The 24,577-nt window shown below is 47.7% G+C and overlaps 1 protein-coding gene and 1 long non-coding RNA gene across 2 annotated transcripts in view; one reads left to right on the top strand and one right to left on the bottom strand.

The window, feature by feature from the left end:
* CNGB1 (cyclic nucleotide gated channel subunit beta 1) overlaps positions 1-24,577 on the top strand; it is a 34,650-nt gene that overhangs the window by 8,709 nt on the left and 1,364 nt on the right. Inside the window, exons 6-17 of the mRNA XM_084812275.1 lie at positions 2,916-3,124; positions 4,388-4,438; positions 5,923-6,009; positions 6,460-6,524; positions 10,753-10,875; positions 10,995-11,136; positions 12,206-12,365; positions 14,145-14,242; positions 14,329-14,412; positions 16,847-16,965; positions 17,161-17,307; positions 22,190-22,376. Of these exons, the coding sequence (XP_084668401.1) occupies positions 2,916-3,124; positions 4,388-4,438; positions 5,923-6,009; positions 6,460-6,524; positions 10,753-10,875; positions 10,995-11,136; positions 12,206-12,365; positions 14,145-14,242; positions 14,329-14,412; positions 16,847-16,965; positions 17,161-17,307; positions 22,190-22,376 (1,472 nt within the window). The remainder of the gene's footprint in view (positions 1-2,915; positions 3,125-4,387; positions 4,439-5,922; positions 6,010-6,459; positions 6,525-10,752; positions 10,876-10,994; positions 11,137-12,205; positions 12,366-14,144; positions 14,243-14,328; positions 14,413-16,846; positions 16,966-17,160; positions 17,308-22,189; positions 22,377-24,577) is intronic.
* On the bottom strand, positions 273-13,177 carry LOC146339140 (uncharacterized). The gene is made up of 3 exons (XR_014784638.1): positions 12,523-13,177; positions 9,031-9,122; positions 273-3,105 (listed from the first exon to the last, which is right to left on the bottom strand). It is a non-coding gene; the product is annotated as an uncharacterized LOC146339140 (long non-coding RNA).

The following is a 24,577-nucleotide window of genomic DNA, read 5'->3' as shown; positions in this document are numbered from 1 at the left end:
CAACTCCCAGCATTCCTGCGCATCAGCTGGGGCAGATGGGAAGTCCAAAGCGTATGGAGGGCATCAGGCTCGGGGAGGCTCAGCGAGATGGCACCCATGGACTTGTGTATCTTGCATGGAATTAGCAGAATGTCCATATAACTCACATGGGCACGTTACGTTTTGTGGGTCTTTTCAGATATGACCCTTCAGTTGCCTGTGTTTTGTGTGGCTGTCATTTATGAGAATCAGAATGTAGGCAAGAGGCGCTTGTAATGTGAATGAGCATTCTAGACGGTGCAGGCTATATATAATTGCATGACAAATTGATTTAGGCAAAACCTGCTTCACATACATGAACTCAGTAATACAACAACGGACCTGTAATGTAGGCCAGTGTTGTCATCCCCACATTTACACACAGAGAACTGAGGCTGAGAGATGTCTTGCATAAGATCACCCAAGTGAGTTCATGGCTGAGCTGTGACTTGGGCATGGAAGTGGCTCCATCTTTGAGCCAGCATTTTTTATGGAGAATATTTATGGGTGACAAATAGGGATGGGCACATCTGTCCGTTTCAGTTTCTCTCTTTTTCTCATTTTTCCAACTTTCCGTTTGTTCCATCCCATTTCTGCATCAGTTTCCAATTGTTTTTTAAGTCCACAGGAAATGGCTTTTTGTACACATTTCTCCAAATATATGCATTTTTCTACACACCTTTGCCTTATATACACATTTTTGTACACACTTGCCTTATATGTACATTTTTCCAAACAGTTTTCTCTTATATAATGCTTTTGGGGTATGTTTTTTCACTCATGTACGCATTTTCCCTTAGTACCTTCCCCTGATATGCACATTTTTTCAGAGAACTGTATCACAAAATCTAGAGATGTGTGCATACTGAAGGACAACTGCATTCTGGTTCACATACCGATTTGGGAAGTGTGAATTTGGTCATTCCATATCAATAGGTGAACAGAGTGAAATGTTCTACCACCTCTTCTGACAACTGCCTAATTTATTATTGTTGTTGTTGCTGTTGCTGTTTTTATATCCTGCCTTTTTCCCAGTACTGGGACTCAAGGCGGCTTTACAACATTAAAAACTTGTACAGTTAAAACATAGAAATATACAACAGTTAAAAATATAATCAAATCATCAATGATATTAAAACTGTGTAAAAATTTTAGAATTTAAAAAAGCTAACACTAATATAAACAGTGGTACCACTCCATCCTATTCTCACAGGTCCAGATTATCTATCCCCACAGGCCTGCCAGAACAAAAAAGTTTTTGCCTGCCTGCAGAAACATACCAAGGAGGATGCCACTCTTGCCTCCCTGGGAAGGGAGTTCCAGAGCCTCGAGGCAACCACCGAGAAGGCCCTCTCCCACGTTCCCACCAGGCAAGCCTGTGATGGCCAGTCCACCTCTGGCTGCTTTTATGAGCCAGGAAAGGCAAGGATCTAGAACACTCATGGTGGGAACGTGGTAGAACACACCTCTCCCAGGACCCCGTCCACATCCTCAGGCTGTACAAATTGAAAAGTATCCAATAACACTGGACAAGCAGGGGCCACAGTTACATCCACTGGGTCTGTAGCAACTACAGCATCCAAGTCAGAGCAGATTTGAGCAATTTTGGCTGCAAAGTGCTGAGCAAATTGTTCACAGTGGGCTGTCAAGAGGTTTAAATTCTCCTCTTGCAGGCTAGTGAATAAAAGTCTCCTGACCACTTGAAACAGCTCCACTGGACGGCTCTTTGCAGATGCAATAGCAGCAGAAAAATATTTTTTCTGCTGCCCGTATTGCCACAGAGTAGGCCTTCAAATAGGCTCTAGCCCGTGTTCGATCGGATTCACTCCGAGCTTTCTGCCAACGTCGCTCTAGTTGTCCTCTCCCTAGCTTCACTGCTGCCAGCTCCCTAGAAAACCAGGGTGCTGGTGTGGCTCCGCTTCGTGAGAGAGGACTCTCAGGAGCGATTGTGTCCACGGCCCTGGTCATTTCTCTGTTCCAGAGATCGGCCAGGGCTTTGACAGAATCGCCTGCCGAGGCAGCAGGGAAATCCCCAAGAGCCGTCGGGAAACCATTCGGATCCATCAGCCTCTTGGGGAGGACCATCTTAATCGGCCTTCCACCCCCGCAGAGGTTCTGAGTGCCAGCAAGTCTAAATCCCACCAGGTAGTGATCTGTCCATGACGACGAACTATAGAGAGTTCCTCCACTCTTGCCTAATTCACCTTACCTAAATCTCTAAGAGCACAATCCTATGCACGTTTAGACAGAAAAAAGTCCTACAACTCCCAGCCTTATCCAGCCAGCATGGCTGGCTGAGGAATGCTGGGAGTTGTAAGAGTTTTTTCTGTCTAAGCATGCATCGGATTGTACCCTAATTCTCTGATCCCAGAGAAATTGGTCCTTCTGCCGCTTCCAGGGCTGATAATTCTCCCTAGTGCTTTGGATAGGGATGGATGAATCAGACCATTTCATTTTCTCTCTCAGTTTTTCATTTTTCCAGTGTTTTGTGCAGTTTGTCCTGGGCTTTGAGAATGTCTTCAGTCTTAAGTTTGGTTCATTCCAAACTATGGGGATTTTTTAAAAAAAGTCTGCATGGACATTCATACGCATTTTCATGCACATTTCTCATGCATGCATTTTATATGTGTTTTTGCCTATTATACACTTTTTTTACAAGCAGTTTTCCTAATATAATGCATATTTGAATATTGTTTTCTCTAATACATACAATTTTGCATACATTTTTTTCAACGGGAGAACTCCATTCCAAAATTCAGAAAAGTGCAAATTCTGGAGGATAACTGAGCTCAGTCCGCGCTCTTCCGCTGAGGTCTCCTAAACAGATCAAGCAGGACAAGCTTTGCGGGTAGATAAGAGCAGGGCTCCTGAATCTATTCTTGGCTCCCCCGACCCAGATCTGATGTATGTGTTCTGGCTCTTCATTGTGGTTCTGGCGTGGAATTGGAACTGCTGGCTGATTCCGGTCCGTTGGGCTTTCCCATACCAAACTGCTGGGAATGTCCACTACTGGATGATTATGGACTATCTCTGTGACCTCATCTATCTTCTGGACATCACCGTCTTTCAGGTCCGCCTGCAGTTTGTCTATAGAGGAGATATCATAGTAAGTGGCACAGAATGGACCACACAGTGGTGTTTTGCTTACTCTCCACGTCCTGTTGCATGTGCTTCTGACACCGTGGGGTCTGCTTGAGTTGGACTAGCCCTGTGTTTGATGCAGCAGAGCCTTCAAGCAAGCTTATGCAGCTGTCAGAGTTGGACACCTTGTGCCTGCCTAATCTAGGGTGGCCCAGTGGCCTACTTTACAGAGGACACTACTCTGTTCGAAGGTGTCCTCTCGTTGAAGGGCTGTCCAGTCCAAGACTAGTTTAGAGGTAAAGAGCCATAAGAAATTAGGGCCGGGGCCTTGAGGTTCCTCATCCACAATTAGAACATGTGGACAACAGACTGAGCAGGCTCAGGTTACCTGGTCAGTCTTCCCCACTAAGGTGGGATGTCTTGTTTTTCTACTGACATTACAGTCGTTGCTTCTAAATGTGCATGTATACATATGAATTAGTTTGCACAGTTTTTGTGCAGCTCTGTGTCCTTGTTTATCCTCTTTTTTTGGCCATGCATGTCCTCTTTTTTGGTAATGTGTAATTGGCCACCTTAGCCCCATCTGGGTGAAGCCACTCCTGCTGGCACTGTGGGCATGTCCCCTGCCGTGGTGCACCCTAACAGCCCCCTGAGGGAGGGGTCTGATCCCCCTGTGCGGGACTGCCCCACAACAGGGGCAGGGGGCAGGCATATGACGCTGTCCCGTGGCCTGCACATCTCCCCTGGCTTCACACTGCATAGACTGTGTGTCTGCAAAGCTATGCGCTGATTAGGGGTGCCTGCCCACCAGTGGCTGAAGTTGTCACTGCAAGCTTCAACCACACAGACCCATTAAACGTAATTAAAATTAACCAATCCATTTTAAAAACAAAGTAACACTGAGGTGCATACCGCTAGGGTCCCCTTAGTACGCATGCCATGTGTCAAGTGTCTAGGTGACATCGTCTTGAGCTGTGGTTCTAAAACCCAGACAAATGGACAGATGGGCATGCATTCCCTTGTATTATGATAGACAGATATATCCTTGTCAAATCAAGGCAGGCGACAACCTTACAACTATCACCACATAAAAATAGGAAACTATGGAACAACAAGTTTTAAAACATACAAGAACACCCATTTTCAGAAATGTCACTGCTAAACAGAAATGTCTTATAAAGTTTCTGAATTCTAGTTATTTGGAAGACAGACAAACTTTCATATTTTGCTCGTTTTCTGGCTATGTTGTGACCCATGATGTGTTCTCTCCTTTTGCTTCCTCTTCTAGACTGATAAAAAGGCCATGAGAAAGAACTACCTGAAGTCACGTCGCTTCAAGGTCTGTAACATTTTCTTTAATTTTACCTATCTTTAAAATAAGCAAGTATCAGTCCCCAGAAATTAAAAGTTGCAACTTTGCAGTTAAACAACAGCTGCATAATTTCAGTTAAATGGTGCTCTCATCCGTATCTGCCATGCCCACTCTGGAGGGCTCCTTTTCGGAGGATGGCCGGGAGCCCCCCAGCCAAACATCACGGAGGAGCTGCCTGTGCCGAGGCAGATAAGGGGGATCCTGGGACCTGGGGGAGGAGGCTGTTGACACACACACACACACACACACACACCCCGCCGCCCTCATGACAGAATTAGCCCCTTCTTGGACTCAGAGGCAGAGTATGATCGTTAATTTTACTGCTGACTCCTCCTTATTTTTAATGTTTCATATTGTATTTTTTCAATACTTTTATTGTACTTTTGCGTTGTTGGTCTTTTGTTTTATGCCTGTAAAGCACCCTGAGGGCATTGGCCAGTTGGGCAGTATACAAATCAAATCAAATCAATAAATGAATGAATGAATCAATCAATCAATCAATCAAGTATGTGCCCCCAGTTCTCTTAGTGATGAGAAGTTCCATGGGTGCAGCATTTATCCTGGTTTGGTTCCGGCTTGCGGCATTTTGTAATGTCTGTGTTTACTTACAAGTATGAGGGGTGTGCATCAGTGAGGGCTCAGTTTAAATGCTCCAACAAATGGTCCAAAATCCACAGCTCCTACATCAGGTTCCCAGGGAGACAGCCAGCTCTCTAAAATGCTCTCAGCTCACAGAGTCCAAAACTCCGCTCTCTAATTCTGTCTGACTGAACAGGTCTACAGTGTCCCAGTCGGTTGCTCTTTCCAAACCCAGGCCTAGCTTGGTTGCATCATCCTCAGCGGAGGTGGGGGGAAAGTCTGCCCCCTCTCTGATGCAACTGACCAGCTATTTAGTTCCATTGGCAACATATCACCTCTAGTTTACCCAACAAAAGGAGATACTGGCCAGGCCTGAGTTATAAAGTAATTTCCTGTCCAAACCTCAGTCTTAGAATCGGGGAAATCACTGAATTAGAAGCTATCTGGGAAGATCATCCAGTCCAGCCTCATAAGCTTACAACAGTTTTTAAACAGTGAAAGGATTTTGCTGTTGCTATATTCAGGGAATTCTGTATCTCACTCACACACACATGCGCGCACATTTAATTTTTTTATTATGCTGCCTAGTGTTTTGTAGCTTTCAGTTCACATTCATAGCCAGGGTATCTGCTTCCCTGCAGGAGCCTTACTACTTTCAGGTGCAAGGGCTTCACAGGGATCCTGCAAACAATCCCATCGAGGAGGGAAAGACGTAAAAGTTGCACAAGGCCTTTGGATTGATAGCACTAGGAGTCTTCTCTCTGGAATCACCCCAAAGCCATTTAAAAGTGCCATAAAATTATATGCAGCAATAGTGGTGGTCTATCCCATCCTTGACCTCTTTGGGGGGTATTCTGTGTGTTCCTTGACAGTTGGATGTGATCTGCCTTCTTCCACTGGATTTCCTGTACTTCAAAGTTGGAGTGCATTCCCTCTTGCGTTTGCCTCGCTGCTTAAAGGTGAGTCAGGATAAGTCGCCTGTGCCCTGTTTCCAAAAGCCTTTTTGTTGTTCTTTTGCCTATGTAGATGGGGGAGCAGGGGAGAAAAAGCATTTTGCTGGCTTTGTTCTAGAAAGCAAATCCTCAGCTTATTTTTGAGGTGAAGTGTAAAAGCACTTTCCAGGGCAGCCTTCCCCAAACTGATGCCCTCCAGATGTCTTGGACAGCGAAGTTGCCAACCAACACATCTGGAGGGCACCAGGTTGGGGACGGCTGTTTGAGGGGTTTGATTCACATGCTGCTTAAGAAAATGGTTCTGTTCCCTTACCAGTGGTATCAGTGATTAAGGAAGAGTGTTGAGAGCCAATCAGTGTCTTCTGAAATGTTTCTCCCTTTGTCGCTTCCCTCCTGAATTGCTGGACATCTCAGAACCTCTCAGTGTTTATCATTTGCTTTCATTCTCTTCCGCAGTACATGGTCTTCTTCGAGTTTAATGATCGGCTTGAAGCTATTCTGAGCAAGGCCTATGTATACAGGTGAGGTTGCTGCTCCATGGCTTGGGGCAGCTATCATAGGAAGGGGTGCAACTTAGGGGCATCTCTACACCAGTCTAAATCCTGCATTTAAAGTGGGGCTTTCTGCTTCCATTTTAAATGCAGGATCACAATGACTCCCTTTTTCACCTGCTTCCTTTCCCCCCACCCCCTTCCCCCTCCTTCTCCCCGTCTCTGAGTCTTCCATTAACTTTCACTGATCTCGCACCTCTTCTTGCTGCTTTTCCTCTTTTCACGGAGGAAACTGAAGCGGAACACTACACACTGGGGTAATTTGATAGCTCATTATCTGCCATCTATTTTAAAACAGAACAAAGGGCATTTAGTGCAGGAGACGCCCTGGAGGGTCACAGCGTCAGGTAAAGAGCCCACAGACTTCCATGAAGGAGCAATCTCTATCACAGGATAAAAGCTCCATGTGAAGAAAATCGTAGCAGCAAGCCAAGATTTTACTTCTTTGTGTAACTTTCTCTTTGTACTGAAGTATTTCCCCAAATTTGGCCCATTTTAAAGAGGAAAGCAGCACAAAGGTTGCATGTTGATTTACCCCAGAGGTGTTGAACCTCAGCCCCGTGGGAATATCCACCCCCCCTGGGATCCCAATCCAGGCCTTCAGGGTTCCCCAGATGGGCATGCCCCTTACCCTAGCCCTACTCCTTTCTCTTGACTGGCAGTTTTGGGGTGGTTTCCATGTTTTGCACATCCCCGCCCCCGCCATTCTAAGAGGATGAAATGCCTCTCCTAAGACTTACTTCCTGGTAATAAGAGCTTTAAGCTAAAACGTGCTGGTATTTTGGTATTTTGACCCCCCCTTTTCCCCTTGACCACCCGCCTTGCCTTCAGCTCCATTCACCACTGGAATGCAGCCCCCAAGTGCTTCTCTGAAATTGAGTTCAGCCCTCAGGCTGAAAGAAGTTCAACTCCTCTGATTTACACAAGCAAATTTATGTCCATTTTATTTCCAGGAGGCACAAAACACAACATTTTCCCAAAGGGTAACCAACAGCTGCAGCAAAAACAACAGAGTCTTGTGGCACCTCAAAGACTAACAAATGTATCATGGTATAAACATTTGTGGACTGGAGTCCACTGCGATAATAAATCCGAAGCTGATGGAAATTCTCCAGAGCCTCAAATCCTCATGTTGGGTTACTGTAACATGTTCTCCCTTTAAAGATTTCAGAAACTTCAAGCAGCGAGAATGCTTCTGGTGGTCAGAGGGTCAGAATTCTGTATCAGTGATACTGGCTGCCTGTTTGTTTCTGGGCCCAATTTTAAGTGCTGTTTATGTCTTTTAAAGCCCTAAGAAGTTTGGGACTGGATTATTTGAAGGACTATTCACACCTGTATGATCCTGCCTTGGCTTTAAGATCTGCCTGGCTCTCTGGCCTGTTGATAAGAGATGCTAGACTCATGGGTACCAGGGCGTTTTTGGGTGGTGGCCCCATGTTTGTGGAATCCCTCTTACAAGGAATACGTGTGGTCCCATCAATACTTGATTCTTAAGGCAACTCTTTAAGAGAAACTTATTTCATTCCACCTTTTATTATTTGCTGTGCCATTAATTAATTGCTATTTCATTTTTAAGGTATAATGTGATTTCAGTTTGATGTTTTTATATAGTTGGTCAGCAAGCTTTTATTGCTTTTGGCCAGTGCCCATTGCAACTTTCCAAGAAATAAAATCAGTACTTTGGGGATACAAACATCCAGAAGTTCAATCTCAGAATTAAAAACCTGAAAACTGAAACTCAAAAACAGTAAACAGCATAATAACCAAACATGTCAATAGGTTTGTCAGGTTAAAATACCATTATGGCAATTAACTGCTAAATCTGAAATAGTACTTGCTTGAACTCTTGAGAAGCCCTATGGGACACATGAGCATCCATTTCAGACAGTAGATAACTTACCTTTTCTAAAACAAGACTCGGTTATAAGTGGACTAAAATTGTACCATGAAATTTAGAACATGGTTCAGAATATAAAGAGCAAAACAACATATGCTGTAGAATAGTGTTCCCCAACCTGGTGCCCTCCAGATGTGTTGGACACATCCAGCTGTGGCTGGAGGATTGTGGGAGTTGTAGTCCAAGGCATCTGGTATGCATCAGGTTGGGGAAGGCTCTTGGGGAAGGCTCTTGTAGAAGATCTTCCAGCTTGGAAGCTCCACTAATGCAAATTTGCTGTGTGCCAACAGAATTCTCTGATATCTGCCATTAACCATGAAAGGCAGTTTAGAAATGTTTCAATCAATCAGTCAATCAGTCAATATTCTAAACTTGTCCAGCCCCCAAACCCACTGACCTTTTTAGACTATAATTCCTATCCTCTACCCAGGGAGTAGGGCACCATTGAACATGGTGGTATTTCCTTCCAAGAAAACATGCATCGAATTGTGTGGTAAAAGCTGTTCCCTCCAGGGTCACCTACTCCTAGTATAATCTGTTACTAACTTTGCATGTAGATTATTATTAACTTTTGCTTACCTCCCTTCTGCCAAGCTGTAGTTGCAGATGATTAACACTGTCAGCATTAGGGGATGTTTTTACTGGTTCCAGAGCAAGTGCGGCATATGGTACTAAGAAGGGAAAAATAATTAATGCGGCAGCATGTAGTGAATATGGCCTCCCCTTTTCCTTTTCCTTTTTCAAACTTACAAGTGTGTTGGGGGGAGGCTGAAGGAAACATGCAGAGGGGGGAGGTAACACAGAGCCAGGAGGGTGAGGCTTTCTTATTCTCCTTCACTCTCTTCAGTGTGTCTCTCACACAGGAGTGAGCTGGACAAGGGCCAGGCCTCCTCAGGGCCTCCGTGTCCAGCCACCACAATGTGTTTGGGGTGAGCGAGTCCCCTTTCCCCTTCGACCTTGAGGCCATGGAGGAGCTTGCATTGGATTAGGGAAAGAACATGGCAGCCACACACATGTCTTACATCCAAGCTTGAGGTCTTGGAGTTGAAGGGTGGTGTGTGTGAGAGCCAGGGTTGAGGCACCAGGACTTTTTGATTAGCAGGGACCATGATGTCACCTGCCAACCCCCCACAGGCTTCCTTGCTCCCTCAGCTGTAATCCTCACAGCAGTAGCAGGGAAAATGGATTTTCCCTGCAACGACCTCACTGTTCTGAGCTATCCCTGTTACAATGCAAAAGTATTCTGGAGGTGGCTTGGTCTCAAATGGCAATTAAGACTGATTAGTTTTGCAAAAGACCTGCTCCTGGTGGAGATGAAAACTGCTAGAAGTGGTTTGTTGACTTACAGATAAACTGTTCCTACGTGGTGCTGGGGAAAGAAACTCCTGGAAAATCTTAAACTGGTTTAAAATCTTAAATCTTTATGCTGCCTGGGGTGGGGACATGCCATGTCCCTCTCTTTCCCTTTCTCATGCAGTCTCAGGTCTCTGCAGCCAGAGTCCAACATGCTAACCAGTATGCTGCCCTTTGCCAGCTTGCTATTCTATCACTGTCATCTCATCCTGATAAATGTGGTATTATACTATGTTCTGCTGCCCTTTGCTGCCCACACACACACACGTACCCACAGACAGACAGACAGACAGACATCAACACAGCTGCCTGCATTCTTGGACTCTCCTTAGGGGCATGGCTTTGGGGGCTATCATGAGTGCCTGCACTTCAAAACTACCCCACTGGAGGAGGGAATGTAAGTTCACCCCTCCCACTGGCGTTGTACCCATTGGCTCCGGGCTGCACACCTGTGCATTGCTACCTGGTGTGCCGTGGGCTTCCCTTGCTGGCAGCGGCCAAGGCACGTTCACAGCCAGGGTCCCAGGCAGGGTGTGCGTGTCATTCGCAGCACCTGCAAGGCGAGGGCAAGTGCTCAGGGCCTTCGCTGTTGGCACTGAGCCTCTCCAGCCATTGTCACGGGCCCCCTCCCCCCTCTTGCCCTCCGCATCTGCAGACCCCCCTTTGAGGCTGTGTCTGGTGAAACTCCTCAAGCTCTCTTGTGAAGGAGAAGGGGGTGAAAGACACACTTGCCCATGCTGTCCATGAACATGTTCTCCCTTTTCCATCGTATAAGCTGCTCTGTTTCCATTTGTGATCAATTGCCACTGTGAGAGCATCTGGAAGTGCGGTGGACCCAACCACGGTTTCTTTCCGCTGGCTGCAAGCGGGAGTACAGCCATGGAAAGTTTCAGAAGAACGGAAGGCGCCATTCATTAACGCTCTCATCTCTCGTCACCCTCTTTGCAGAGTGATAAGGATCACGGCCTACTTGCTCTTCAGCCTACATGTGAACTCCTGCTTATATTACTGGGCATCTGCCTCCCAGGGGTTGGCCTCCACCCCATGGGTCTATGATGGGGAAGGAAACAGGTACTTATTCTGTGTTTACTTTCCGCATTGGTACGATCCATTGTCATAGGATAAATGCAGAGTTAGATAAATGCCTGGGCATCTTACTGTGGGCCTCTCATATGTTTGTATTTTTAAAGTTATATCCGCTGTTATTACTGGGCTGTCAAGACTTTAATAACAATTGGAGGACTGCCTGACCCACGCACCCTCTTTGAGATTATCTTTCAGCTACTCAACTACTTCACCGGCGTCTTTGCTTTCTCAGTTATGATAGGCCAGGTAAGAAAACCATTAATGCCTCTCCCCTGGTCTCACTGTGAGTTCCAAAAAGTGCTGCTTTTTGTTGCTACGCTGTGTAATTTGGATGGAAGGGTCAATATTATTATTTGATATTGTTGAAAGTAAAGCTATTTCTATCTTTTAACAATGTTACACTGAAACAAGCCAAAGTTATGGCACAAAATAATGTTCTAGTCTCTCCATGAGAAGAAGCAAATGTGAAGAAAATTAAACTGGTAAAAGCATTAGAATTCTCTTTTTATGACATGTTTGTAAGTATGATTACAAGTATGAAAAATGTTAAGCAGCATTAAAATACTGAAGAACAAATAATGGAGAATTTAAATAGACCCTTAGAAATTGCTGGCTTATGTGTTGTGAAAACTGAGAATTTCCTAGCCTCTTCAAGGGTAAATCTAGCACCAGTTTTCCTAGCTTCTCCCCGCTACAAGCTGAATGGTCACCCTTCAGATATCATGTTCCAGGTTACCAGCAACAACCCGCCCATAGTCTCATAAAGATTACATGCCTCAATGGGGTCAGGTACACATATGTGCTGGATTTTATGTCAGTACTGAAGAAATTTGTGACCACCTGCATAGCCATTTGCAGTCCAGCTCCAGGCTTTGGATGGGCCCCTCCCTCAGTGAGTCTCCCTTCTCATCGCCATGGGCACCAGCTGCTCTTGCTCCCCACTCTTCCTCATCACTGCTACCCCTTGCTTGCTTGCTTGCTTGCTTCTTGGCAGGCAGAGAGGCAGTGAGCCAGCAGGCCGTGGCGTCTCCTGCTCCTCCTTCTCGCCACCACCGTTGTCTGGGCCAGAGCGAGAGGCAGGTGAACAAGCAGGTTGCCGTGGCAAAGAGAAGGAGCGAGTCCAGGGGACTCTTGTCAGTGGGCCCCTGCTGGGGTGTGGGACCTTGGCAAGTGCCCAACCGTGGCCACCCTTGACGCTGGCCCTGGCCATTTGTTTAACTAAGCAGCTTAATTAATTCCTGTTAAGTACCCAGAACAGTAGGTAACTCTGAATACAAATACCCTGAATGTGTTATTGTTTTTTAATCTCACACAGATGAGGGATGTTGTTGGTGCTGCTACAGCTGCACAGACTTACTATCGGACCTGCATGGACAACACAATTAAATATATGGCTTTCTACAGAATCCCCCATTCTGTTCAGAATAGAGTCAAAACGTGGTACGAATACACATGGCACTCCCAAGGCATGCTGGGTAAGACTAAATGGTCACTTTTAATATTAGCTTGGTTTTCCTCTGGTTATTCCATATCGCTTTGTTTCAAACTAGATGTGACATGCAGAACTCCCTGTCCAAGGCTATAGACAGAGCTGCGATCGATCGGAGGAAGAGATCCAGCTGTGCCTCTCACCTTTCCAGCTGCTGTGTGGTGGCTCTGCCTCCTGCTGTCAGAGCTCCGCCCTTGGGAAGGGCATGAAGAGGGAGGGAGGGAGGGACGGGGCATGCTGGCAGCGGGTGGGGAGGGGAGAGGCCAGGGATTTGCTGGACCCAACAGCGTCTCAGCCCCTGGTGAGCTCCGAGGCTTGCCTAACGTAAAAGGCCCTTTTGGATGCCAGGCAAAAATAGCCCTGTCGTTCCTCCCGCCCTGCTGGCACGAGCTCGGCGTGGTGCCAGATGCTCCGAGCGCTCCGCCACCTGGGCATCTCCGTGCAGTTTCGCATTTCGCTCGTATGCTTCAAAAAAGGCAAGCGGCAGCTACTGCGGGGGGCGCGGGGCGGCGGATCATTACTGGGCTCGCAGGAGGCGGGGAGGGGAATTCGAACCCTTTCCTCCCCGGCTGAGGCCCTGAGGAAAACCTCTCCTCTGCAGCTGCGGTGAGCTTGGCAGGCTGCCTTCAGCCAGGCCGGCCTGCCCGCGCCTTGAAGGGGCCCCAGAGGCCCTTCTCCCTGGTCCGCGCTGCGGGCACTTGGGCTGGTGCGGGCCGGGGCGGGGGACCCTTTCTGCCCCTGCCCCGCGCCGCTGGCGCCAGCCCCCGCCACACGCGAGGGGCGCGCCTGCTAGCCCCCTCCCGCCCGCTCTCCCCGACCTCGGCGTGCAGAGGGCGACTGTGCGCGACGGGGAGCCGCCTCTTCCCCCAGCGCCCCTGCCTGAGGTCTGGAGGGCTCCTTTCCGCACGGAGAGCCCCCCGGGAGGGAGGAGGCGCCCCGCTCCAGACAGCCGCCCTCTGCACGCGGGGGGCGACAGGAGCAGGGGCGGGGCGGGGCGGAGCTCGTGCCCACGCTGCCTCTTTGTGGGTAGAGGCCACGCGCTTCGGAATGCCTGTGTGGGCTAAGCCAAGGGTGGGCGACCTTTCTTCTCTTAAAGGCCACAGTCCTCCATGGGTAACCTGTTGGGGGCTGCATGTCAGAGGTGGGCAGGCCAAAGCTGGTGGCAAGTGTGGCCAGAGCCCAAAGTGGGTGGGTCACCCTTTCCTCCTTCTGCCACGTCCTTCTCTCTCTCTCTCTCTCTCTCCTCTCTCTCTGCCTCCCTCCCTCTTCCTTCCCATGCAGTAGGCTGCAATGAAGAGACAGATTGCTCTTGACTGCAGGCAGAGGGGCTGAGGGATGCATGAAAAGACCGAGCGGGGATATGATAGCACTTTCCAAGTTCCTGAAGGGTTGTTGTCACACAGAAGAAGGCTGCAGCCTGTTCTCTGTCACCTAGAACTGTGGGACACGGAATAACCGGCTGCAGTTATAGGAAGGCAGATTTCAGTTGAACATCAGGGAAAACATCGGCTGGATGTGAACCAGCTGCCGAGGGAGGTGTTGGGCTCTCTGTCCTGGAGATATCCAAGCAAAGACTGGGCAGCCATCTGTCAGGGACGCTCTCAGCTAGATTCCTGCACTGAGCAGGGGGCTGTACTCGATGGGCTCAGGGGCCTTCCAGCTCCTCTAGGATTCAGTCAGTCTGCAAAATTAGGCTGCATGTGCCCAAAGGCCCCAGGCCGCCAGCCCCTGGACTGAACTCTCCCTTACATCTCCTGTGCTACAGATGAATCGGAGCTGCTGATGCAACTGCCTGAGAAGATGAAACTGGACATTGCTGTCGATGTGAACTATGACATCGTTAGCAAGGTGCCGCTCTTTCAGGTACTGCCTGTCTCCTCACAGCGCAGCTCCCTTAAACCATGGCATGCTTGCACAACCCAAATGATTCCCCCTTTCTTTCGATTCAGGGTTGTGACCGGCAAATGATTTTCGACATGCTGAAGCGGCTCAGATCTGTTGTGTATTTACCGAATGACTACGTGTGCAAGAAGGTAACAAGCACGGTCAAAGCAGTGCTCAGCTGACCTGGAGGGTGAGGGGAGAGCTTCATGAACATTTGGTCATTTTTAATATGTGCCCCCCACCCCCTTATTCAGTGATTCTTGGGTAGGGCCACACGAAAAAGTGTTAAAATGGCTGTGGGGGATTTCTGGACTTGATTTCAGTGTTTATGTACATCATTGTACAGCAAGAAGCTTGGGGAGAAGAGAGTAGGCAAAGCGGTCTGGTTTCCTGGGTGTCATCTCCAGGTTTTGGAGGGCCTCGGACAAGTCACCCTGCATGGGCTCCCCTCCTTCAGTGAGTCCACCTTCTCGCCGCCACGGTCCCCAGCTGCTCTTGCTCCCCCGCTCTCATCACCGCTCCCGCTGGCTTCCTCGACAGGCAGAGAGCCAGGGAGCAGGCAGGCCGCGGCACCTCCCCCTCCTCCCCCTCGCCACAGCCATGGTTTGGGTCAGAACGAGAAGCAGGTGAACAAGGGGTTGCAACGACAGACAGGAGCACCTCCAAGGGGCTTTTGTGTGTGGGCCCTCCGCAGGTGCCAACATGAAAAGGGACAGCTGCACCAATGGAATTCCCGACGCGGGTCTCTAGCAAGGGAAAAAAGAAGCAAGGGAGAGGGAATCCTCCAGAAAGGCCTCTGAGCGGTTTTCCCTTGATAAAGACCCCTGTGGAACGTGCTGGGGATTCCATGGGTGCAGCTGCCCTTTTTTGATTTTGGTTTCCAGCCTTACGGCTGTTTTTTCCGACCCCTTTGGCATTGTTGCCCTCGGCAGGTGCCCATCCATGCCTACTCTTGATGCCTGCCCCAAGTTTCCTGATCTCGCCACACAGCCAAACCTGTTTAGCTATGTGGGCTTGAGAGACATCATCGTCCTCTGCACAACGGCTGAGCGACTGGCATTGCGTCGTGGAAACATTCTTTCAAGAATGACAAAACACGCAGGGGTGAAGCAGCAGCAGACTGGAGGACACAGGGGCTACGCCCTGCAGCAAGCCCAGAGGTCAGCTGTGTCCCCAGGGCTCCTCTGGAGACAAAGTCATAGGGCCTAGTAACATCATCCACAACATTAGGGGCTCACTCACTCATCTCCCAATGTGAGATATTTAGGGCGCAATCCTATGCATGTTTAGACAGACAGCTATGCTGGCTGGGGACTGCTGGGAGTTGTAGGACTTTCTTCTGTCTAAATGCGCATGGAATTGTGCCATTTATTTATTTATTTATTTATTTATTTATTTATTTATTTCATGGCATTTCATTTCTATACTGCCCAATAGCCAAAGGTCTCTGGGCAGTTCACAAATTTTTTTATTTGTACATTTATATCATACCTTTTCTCCAAAGAGCCCAAGGCAGCAGATGTGATCCCCCTCCTCTTCTTTTTATCCTCACAACAACCCAGTGGGGTAGATTAGGCTGAGAGTGAATGACTGGCCCAAAGTCACCCAGTTGAGCTTCATGGCCAAGCGTGGACTAGAACCCAGGCCTCCCAAGTCCTAGTCCAACACTCTAATCACTACATCACACTGGCTCTTGCTGGCTAAATGCCGTCTTCTGTCAACAGTGTCCTTCTGAATTCTATATACAGCAAACAGGCCGGTCTCTATGGAAAAGAATAAATGGACACACATTTGACATCAGAAATGGCGATATTCAGAAACCAGTGGAGCAACACGTCAGCCTCCCAAGACACTCAGTCACTGATCTTAAAGTGGCCATTGCGGAGCAAAGAAACTTCAATGGGACATTAGAGTGAGAGACAGCTGAGTTAGAAGTCAGGAACAGGTTTAATTCTATTATCAAAGGCTTTGATCAGGATAAAGGATCTTTATCATACTACATGTGTTACTTGACTTACCTAATGCCAGGGTGTTTGTGTTATCAGCAATAACGACACTGCAGACTACTGTTTAATCATGTGATTCTCATAATCAGTACTTTCTGCATTTAATTTCCTTCTGACCTGTTTCCTTCTCACTGTTTATAATTCCTTCCCCACCACAACTGATACTCCATGCATCTGATGAAGTGAGCTATAGTCCATGAAAGCTTAGGCCAGAATAAAATGGTTAGTCTTTAAGGTGCCAAAAGACTCTTTGCTATTTTTCCTCTATTAAGGTTTCTGCTGCTAAAGCTTCTACACTTATGCATCCTAGCAATAGATTGACAGGCACTGGTTGAAATCTGCACAACACCAAGTTATTATTGTTTTATTATTTTAAATTACGTTTAGGGCACTTTTAAGGGTATAACCAAGTTGCAGCTACAGGGTACATCTTAGAATAGACAAGCAAGTTTTAAGATGCTTAAGTGGTTCAAGAGAAAAAGGCACTCAGGTCATTCTCCTGTTTAGAAACCTTTTTGTATTGTTCTGATATGAACACACCTTAACAAAAGTAAACTTTTTCTCATTTTTGCTTGAGGGGGAAATCGGCCGAGAGATGTATATCATTCAAGTTGGACAAGTCCAGGTGCTTGGAGGACCTGATGGGAAAACAGTGCTTGTGACTTTGAAAGCTGGATCTGTGTTTGGAGAAATAAGGTCAGGCCAATGAAAATGGGCAATCTGGGGAGGAAACTGGCCTTGGGCTTCCTAGGGGAATGGTTTATCCCACTGGGATGATGTTGGGAAAAAGCATGGAAGTCAAGCATGCCATCCAACTCTGTGAAATAGCAGATGATGAGTTATGAAAACCATATTGGGTGCCTGGTATGATGTTTTTGCTCTTCTTATTAGTTTGCTGGCCGTGGGAGGTGGAAATCGGCGCACAGCCAATGTTGTGGCACATGGATTTACTAACCTGTTCATTTTGGAAAAGAAAGATTTGAATGAAATTTTAGTGCATTATCCAGAGTCTCAGAAACTGCTGCGGAAGAAGGCCAGGTGAGTTACAGGATGACCTACTGGTGTCGTGTGTTTGTTGTAGTGGAATCAGATGTCTTTACACAGTGGTGATTCATTTGGCTGGACAACTTGCCCTGAGGTAGCATGTCTGTTGCTGGGGAAATTTCATTTTGTCTGTGTAATTTGCTGGTGAAATGTGCTCTCACTCTGCATGGCAGTGCCTACATTGCGGCCTTCCCCAACATCTGGTGCCCTCCAGATGTTTTGAATAGCAACTCCATCAGCCCCAGCCAATATGGCAAATGGTCAGAAATACTGGGAGTTGTCGTCCAAAGCATCTGGAGGCCACCAGGTTGGGGAAGTAAGAGTGAGCTGGGTAGAGTGTGCTCCTGCAAGGACCTCCTTGACAAGGACCATGATACGCCCTCCCTCAGTTCTATTTTGTGACCTCTTTTTCAAAGTTGATTCTACATTTTTAACAAGCGAATATGCTGAATGCAGCCCTGCCATGCTACAGAAGCGAGGATGCCCTTTTCCACCATAAAGACGGATGGAGACCAGGCCCAGGTGTAACAGCAAGGTGCTCGGGGGGTGGGGGTGCCTAGTCAACTTGGAGAACACTGCTGATCTGGAACCATTTCGATCCACCTTCACACCTGAGTTTGGCATTGAAACCAGTTTGGTCATTAAATAGGAGAAGGAAATAAAAAAATCCTAAAAGATGCTGCTGCTAAAGTGCTGCACTCAATATGCCAACACATTTGGAACACTCAACAGTGGCCACAAGACTGGAAAAGGTCAGTTTACATTCCAATTCCAAAGAAGGGCAACGCCAAAGAGTGTTCAAACTACTGCACAATTGCGCTCATTTCACCATGCCAGCAAGGTTATGCTCAAAATCCTACAAGCTAGGCTTCAGCAGTATGTGAACCGAGAACTACCGGAAGTACAAGCTGGGTTCCGAAGAGGCAGAGGAACTAGAGATCAAATCGCCAACATTCGCTGGATCATGGAGAAAGCAAGAGAATTCCAGAAAAACGTCTATTTCTTCTTCATTGACTATGCTAAAGCCTTTGATTGTGTGGATCACAACAAACTCTGGCAAATTCTTAAAGAGATGGGAGTACCAGACCACCTTACCTGTCTCCTGAGAAACCTGTACGAGGGCCAAGAAGCAACAGTAAGAACCAGACATAGAACAACCGATTGGTTCAAAATTGGGAAAGGAGTACGACAAGGCTGCATATTGTCGCCCTGCTTATTTAACTTATATGCAGAGTACATCATGAAAAACGCCGGGTTGGGTGAATCACAGGTCGGAATTAAGATTGCCAGGAGAATTATCAACAACCTCAGATACGCAGACGATACCACCCTAATGGCAGAAAGCGAAGAGGATCTCAAGAGCCTCATGTTGAGGGTGAAAGTGGATAGTGCAAAAGCTGGTTTGAAACTCCACATTAAAAAAAACTGAGATCATGGCATCTGACCCCATCACTTCCTGGCATATAGAAGGGGAAGAAATGGAAGCAGTGACAGATTTTATTTTCTTGGGCTCCAAGATCACCGCAGACGGTGACTGTAGCCATGAAATTAAAAGACGCTTGCTCCTTGGGAGGAAAGCTATGGCAAACCTAGACAGCATAGTAAGAAGCAGAGACATCACCTTGCCGACAAAGGTCCGTCTAATCAAAGCTATGGTTTTCCCAGTAGTAACGTGAGAGCTGTGAGAGCTGGACTATAAGGAAGGCTGAGCGCCGAAGAATTGATGCTTTCGAACTGTGGTGCTGGAGAAGACTCTTACGAGTCCCCTGGACTGCAAGGAGGTCAAATCAGTCCATCCTAAAGGAAATCAACCCTGAGTGCTCATTGGAAGGACAGACACTGAAGCTGAAGCTCAAATATTTTGGCCACCTAATGCGAAGAGAAAACTCCCTGGAAAAGACCTTGATGCTGGGAAAGATTGAAGGTAAAAGGAGAAGGGGACGGCAGAGGATGAGATGGCTAGATAGCATCACCGATGCAATGAGTATGAACCTGAGCACACTCCGGGAGAGAACGGAGGACGGGAAGGCCTGGCGTGCTATGGTCCATGGGGCCACGAAGAGTCAGACACAACTTAACGACTGAACAACAACAACTTCAACTCTCTTGACTAACAGATTTTTCAAATCCCATTTTCTAGCCATCTTCTTAGTTTTCTTTTATTTTCATGTCATCATGACAGAGGCATTGCATAACTAGGGCCCCTTCTCTCTTCTTCATATCAGTCAGGAAACCCTTTGTGGAAGTGTGATTCAAACCACCTGGAGTTAATGCTAGATCTGGGTACAAACTAAATTAATAATCTCCCCCTTTTCTCTAAAAATGGTAGACACAGATGGGAAAAGTTTGTTTTAAATATTGTTTTAAGTATTGGCCACTGGAACTGGGATTTCCCCTGTTCTTCACTCTGAGGTTTAAGCTTATGTTCCACAATAATAAGGCTCTCTAAATAAATGGTTGTGGAGACAGGAAGAACAGAATCAAGAAAGGATGGTTGCTCAATATTAGGGATGCCTACCAAAGACAATGTTAGAACTCTGCCTAAATATGTTTCTTTCATAATTCACGCTTCCCTCATGTTCATGTTATGCTGAAAAAAGCGAATTATATGTATCATTCAGTGTATTTTTATTAGCTATTTAATGAATTTTAAGCTTGTTTTCAATGCTTTTGAACTTGTTCATAACTGACCTGGAATTACTGAGTTGGTCAAGTTTGCTGAAGACACCAAATTTTTTAGGGTGGTTAAAACAAAAGGTGATTGCAAACAGCTCCAAAAGGATCTCTCCAACTGGGTGAATGGGAATCAAAATGGCAAATGTGGTTCAATGTAAGCAAGTGTAAAGTGCAAAAAACCCTAACTTCACATATATGCTGATAGGATCTGAGCTAGCGGTGACTGACCAAGAAAGAGATCTTGGGGTTGTGGTGGACAGCTCGATGAAAATGTCAACCTAGTGTGTGGCTGCTGTGAAAAGGGCAAATTCTACATTAGGCTTAATTAGGAAAGGAATCAAAAATAAAACTGCCAATATTATATCAATTGTTGTTGTTCAGTCGTTAAGTCGTGTCCGATTCTTTGTAGGGATGTACGAAAGGCACTTACCTTTTGCGGATTATGTTGATGGTGAGGGGGGAGGCGCTCCGTCCCTCCACCCGGAATCCTGGATGGGGGGGGAGGTGCTCCGTTCCTCCCCCCCCCCCCCCGGAATCCTGGCCGGCCGGCTGTGCTCCGCAGGGAGGGATTCCGCGGAGCCGCCGGCCAGCTCCGCCAGCAGCCAGACATCTGGCCGCTAGCTAGCAGGGACGCAAATGGCGGCAGCTGTAGCCGCCGCCATTTGTGTCCCTGCAGTCAGCCGTGATAGGCTACGTAAATGTTTACGTAGCCTATCACGGCTGACTTAAAACAAAAAACAAAGCGCGTATGCAAATGGCGGCTGCCGTGGCCGCCGCCATTTGCATTCCTTATTTTGGCATGTCTTAGTCTACGTCAAGATTTACGTAGACTAAGATGGCGAAAATAAGGGGAACGCAAATAGCATAGCAGACACTACGCTATTTGCGTTCCCCTTATTTCCGCCGTCTTAGTCTACGTAAATCTTGACGTAGACTAAGACGTGCCAAAATAAGGAACGCAAATGGCGGCGGCCATGGCCGCCACCATTTGCGTATGCGCGTTGTTGTTGTGTGTTTTTTAAGTCAGCCATGATAGGCTACGTAAACATTTATGTAGCCTATCATGTTTTTTTTTTTAAACTTAGCCATGATAGGCTACGTAAATCGTTACGTAGCCTATCACATTTTGTTTTTTGTTTTTTTAACTGGAAATGGCAGCAGTGGCAGCCGGTCGGAAGACCGGCCGCCGCTGCCGAACCGCCGCCGGAGCCGCCGCCGCCAGGAAGATCCACCCCAGGTAAGTCTCGTCCCGGGGGCCGGGTGACCGTCCCGCCACCGATTTCGGGGGGCTGAATGCGCTGGCATTCGGCCTCCCCGAGATCCGTGGCGGAATTCTCTGACATCCCTAATTCTTTGTGACCCCATGGACCATAGCATGCCAGGCCTTCCTGTCCTATCATATCAATAGCAATATGCAAATCTACGGTGCGGTCACATTTAGAATACGACATACAATTCTGGTCACTGCACCCCAGAAACAATATTGTAGAGCTGGAAATGATGATGGAAATGGCAACTGAAATGATCAAGGGGCTGGAGCAACTCCTCTGTGAGGAAAGGCTACAGTGTTTGGGGCTTTTTAGCTTAGAAAAAGGGCGAGTAAAGGAGATATGATAAAGGAATATAAAATCACATTTTGTCTGGAAAAAGCGGAGAGAGATATTCTCCCTTTCTCATAATACTAAAACTCGGGGTCATTCAATGAAGCGGAATGGTCAGAGTTTCAGGACAGACAGAAGGAGGGACTCCTTCACACAGCACATAGTTAAACTATGGAATTCACTAGCACTGTATATATTAGTAGCCACCTACTTGGATGGCTTTAAAAGAGGATTAGACAAAGCTATGGAGGATAAGGCTGTCTATGGCTTCTAGTCCTATAGAATCATAGAATAGTAGGGTTGGAAGGAGCCTACAAGGCCATCGAGTCCAACCCCCTGCTCAATGCAGGAATCCAAGTCAGAGCATCCTGATGGCTCTATATTGCCCCCAGTATCAGAGGCTGCATGCCTCTGAACACCAGTTGCTGGGGAACTGGAGTAGGAGGGTGCTGTTGCATTCATGTCTTCTGGGGGGCTTTCAGTAGCCATCTGGTTGGCCACTGTGGGGACAGAATGCTGGACTAGATCGATTTTTAGCCTGGTCTAGCACAGCTCTTTTCCAATGTTCTTATAATTACTGTTCTTACTTTCTGTTCTAGGAGAATGCTGAAAAGCAACAGCAAACCCAAAGATGAAAAAGGCATGCCAAAAGATGTGCTTATAATTCCTCCAAGAGCTGGGACCCCTAAACTCTTTCAAGCGGCTCTATTTGCTGCGGGCAGGATGGGAGGCAAAGGAAGGCTGGCTCATATCCGATGGAAACTGAAGGAGCTGAAGGCCATGCAGGTAAACACGAAGCGTGGGGAGATGGATCTGAGATGTCAGACAAGCTAGGGAGTTCCCTAATATGTTTTAAAATATACCTCTGGAACCCGACAAGCGAATCACAGTCAGACGGGCTAAAAAGCAACTGGCAAGGACAGGGTGGGACACTCCTCCAAGCCCAGCCTCCCATGGCTGCTTTTCATTTAAAGCGGGGGGCTTCAGGGCAGAGGGCTCTGAGCGCCAGCAGTGCTATGGGAAATCTGGGAGTGCAGGCACACATCGTGACAGTCCCCATGGCCACACCTCCAGGAGAGTGGAAAAATGCAGGCCCCTGCACTGATATATATATTGTTCCTGGGAATTCCCCCCCCCCCCCAGCTACTATGAGGATTGTAGCTAAGCGCAAAGGCAGTGGAGAAGCCAGGGGCAGGGGCGGCACTTCCAGTCCTCATTCCTGCTCATAAGAGTGCCCCCTTCAGCCCTGTGAGCCCCGGCTCCACGGCTCCTGGCGCTACCAGTCAAAAGCCATTGTGTAGCTAGTCCATCTTTTTTTCAACGGATTTTTCCGGAAAGAAAGAAGATGGAAGAAGCAGTGGGAAAACACGTGAGGGTTACAAGTGGAAATCGTCATCAGCCCCCATCAGCGCCACTGAAGCTGTGTGCAAACGAGGCACAGCAATGGCATGATAAGAACCTTTGTGGGTGTTGTGACACCATTTGTGTTTGATGTGTACTTTGCCTCCACATGTCTTGTTCCCCTTACTTTTCTCTATTAAAAACAAGCAGCACACCTTCCCTTAGGCAGGGCTCAATTCATGCCAAGGCTCAGCCCTGTCATTTGTGGTTGAAAGTAGAACCTTCAGACAAAGAGAGGCAGAACGTCTCGCTCCCTCCAGTGGCAAACTCAGTGCTCAGAGCTGACAGAAATCGAGCCAAAACAGGGCCACCGAGAAACCAGAAGATATCTGCATACTTGAGGGATCCGTGAGGTTTGAGGGAGTACTGTGTTGTTCTGCTGGGGCTTGAGGCTCACAGGATCAAGTCCAGTCAGGCAAAGTCGAGGCAGGTCAGTTGAAGCAGACATCGGGAGCTGGAAAGCGGCCCCAGCGACTGAGGTATGGAACAACGTTGCCTCAGCAGGGAGCCAAAGTGTTCTGAGGTCTTACAAAGGCCAGCAGGGCCTGTCTTGCCTTAGGCCCCACCTCCCTTCATGTCCTTGTAGGGACCTTGCCTAATTCTAAATCCTTTGGCTTTTGTGAGGTCTAGGAGATGGGTGGGCTGCTGGGGACTTGTCCTCTGCGTGTGAGGATGGTGATAGGGCCATGTTCTCCAGCCAGGAGGGCACAGGAGAAGGTACTGAAGGTTCTCTCCAGGGGAAAGTGGCCTGAACCTCACCTGAGTCTTCCTCAGAGCACTGTGGGACTCCAGGTCAGGAGCCATGACAAGTAGAAACAAATCTTTAAAAAGGAAAACACCCAGATGGGACGACAACACCCCCCCCCCCAATAAAAACAACCCAGTGAGGACTGAGCAGGGAGTGTTGAGTGTCAGTTGGAAAAGAAAAATGGAAAACTGAAGGAGGAGAATGGGATGGCTGCTTGAATCACTAACAGCTTATAGTATCCTGGAGGAAAGCATGGCTGGTTGTCCGGAATGCTGAACAGGAGCACTTCTGTTAGAGGGTCAGGATATTCTGCAACATCTTGTTGCAGTTCTCACTTGTTTCTCTTAATACTGAGTAACTACATAGACTCCCCACACACCATAGATCAGAGCTGGGGTGGTCAACATGCAACCCGTGGGCCGCATGTGGCCCTCCCATCTTTTATTGTGCCTCCCCAGCACTCTCAAGTTGCTGCCACTGAATTGATGCTGAATCCTGGCAGCACAGCCGTGGCAAAAAAGCCGCATTTTCACTTTAAAACAAGGCTCGCGGAGAGCACACCCCTTGTTCTAATGCATAATTACGCTTTCCCGGGGCTCCAGGGAGCACAATTAAGGTACAGACATCCCACACACCATGGTTTAAAGTGAAAATATGGCTTCTTTGCCACTGCATTTCCGGGGGTGGGAAATTGGCCCCCGGAACCTCTGAAGCTGCCCACCCCCGGACTGGAGCAGGGGTTGGGAACCTCAGACCTGGGGGCCAAATTCGGCCCTCCAGGGGTCCCAGTCCAGCCTCTGGGGCTCCCCATCCTAAAAGGCCGAGATGCCCCTCCTAA

This window comes from Heloderma suspectum, chromosome 8 (assembly GCF_057233095.1).
Source record: "Heloderma suspectum isolate Gila_16-S chromosome 8, 16-S_ref, whole genome shotgun sequence".
NCBI classification, from domain to species: domain Eukaryota; kingdom Metazoa; phylum Chordata; class Lepidosauria; order Squamata; family Helodermatidae; genus Heloderma; species Heloderma suspectum.
The sequence above is the reverse complement of the archived record's forward strand: the minus strand, read 5'-3'. Positions and strand labels throughout refer to the sequence as shown.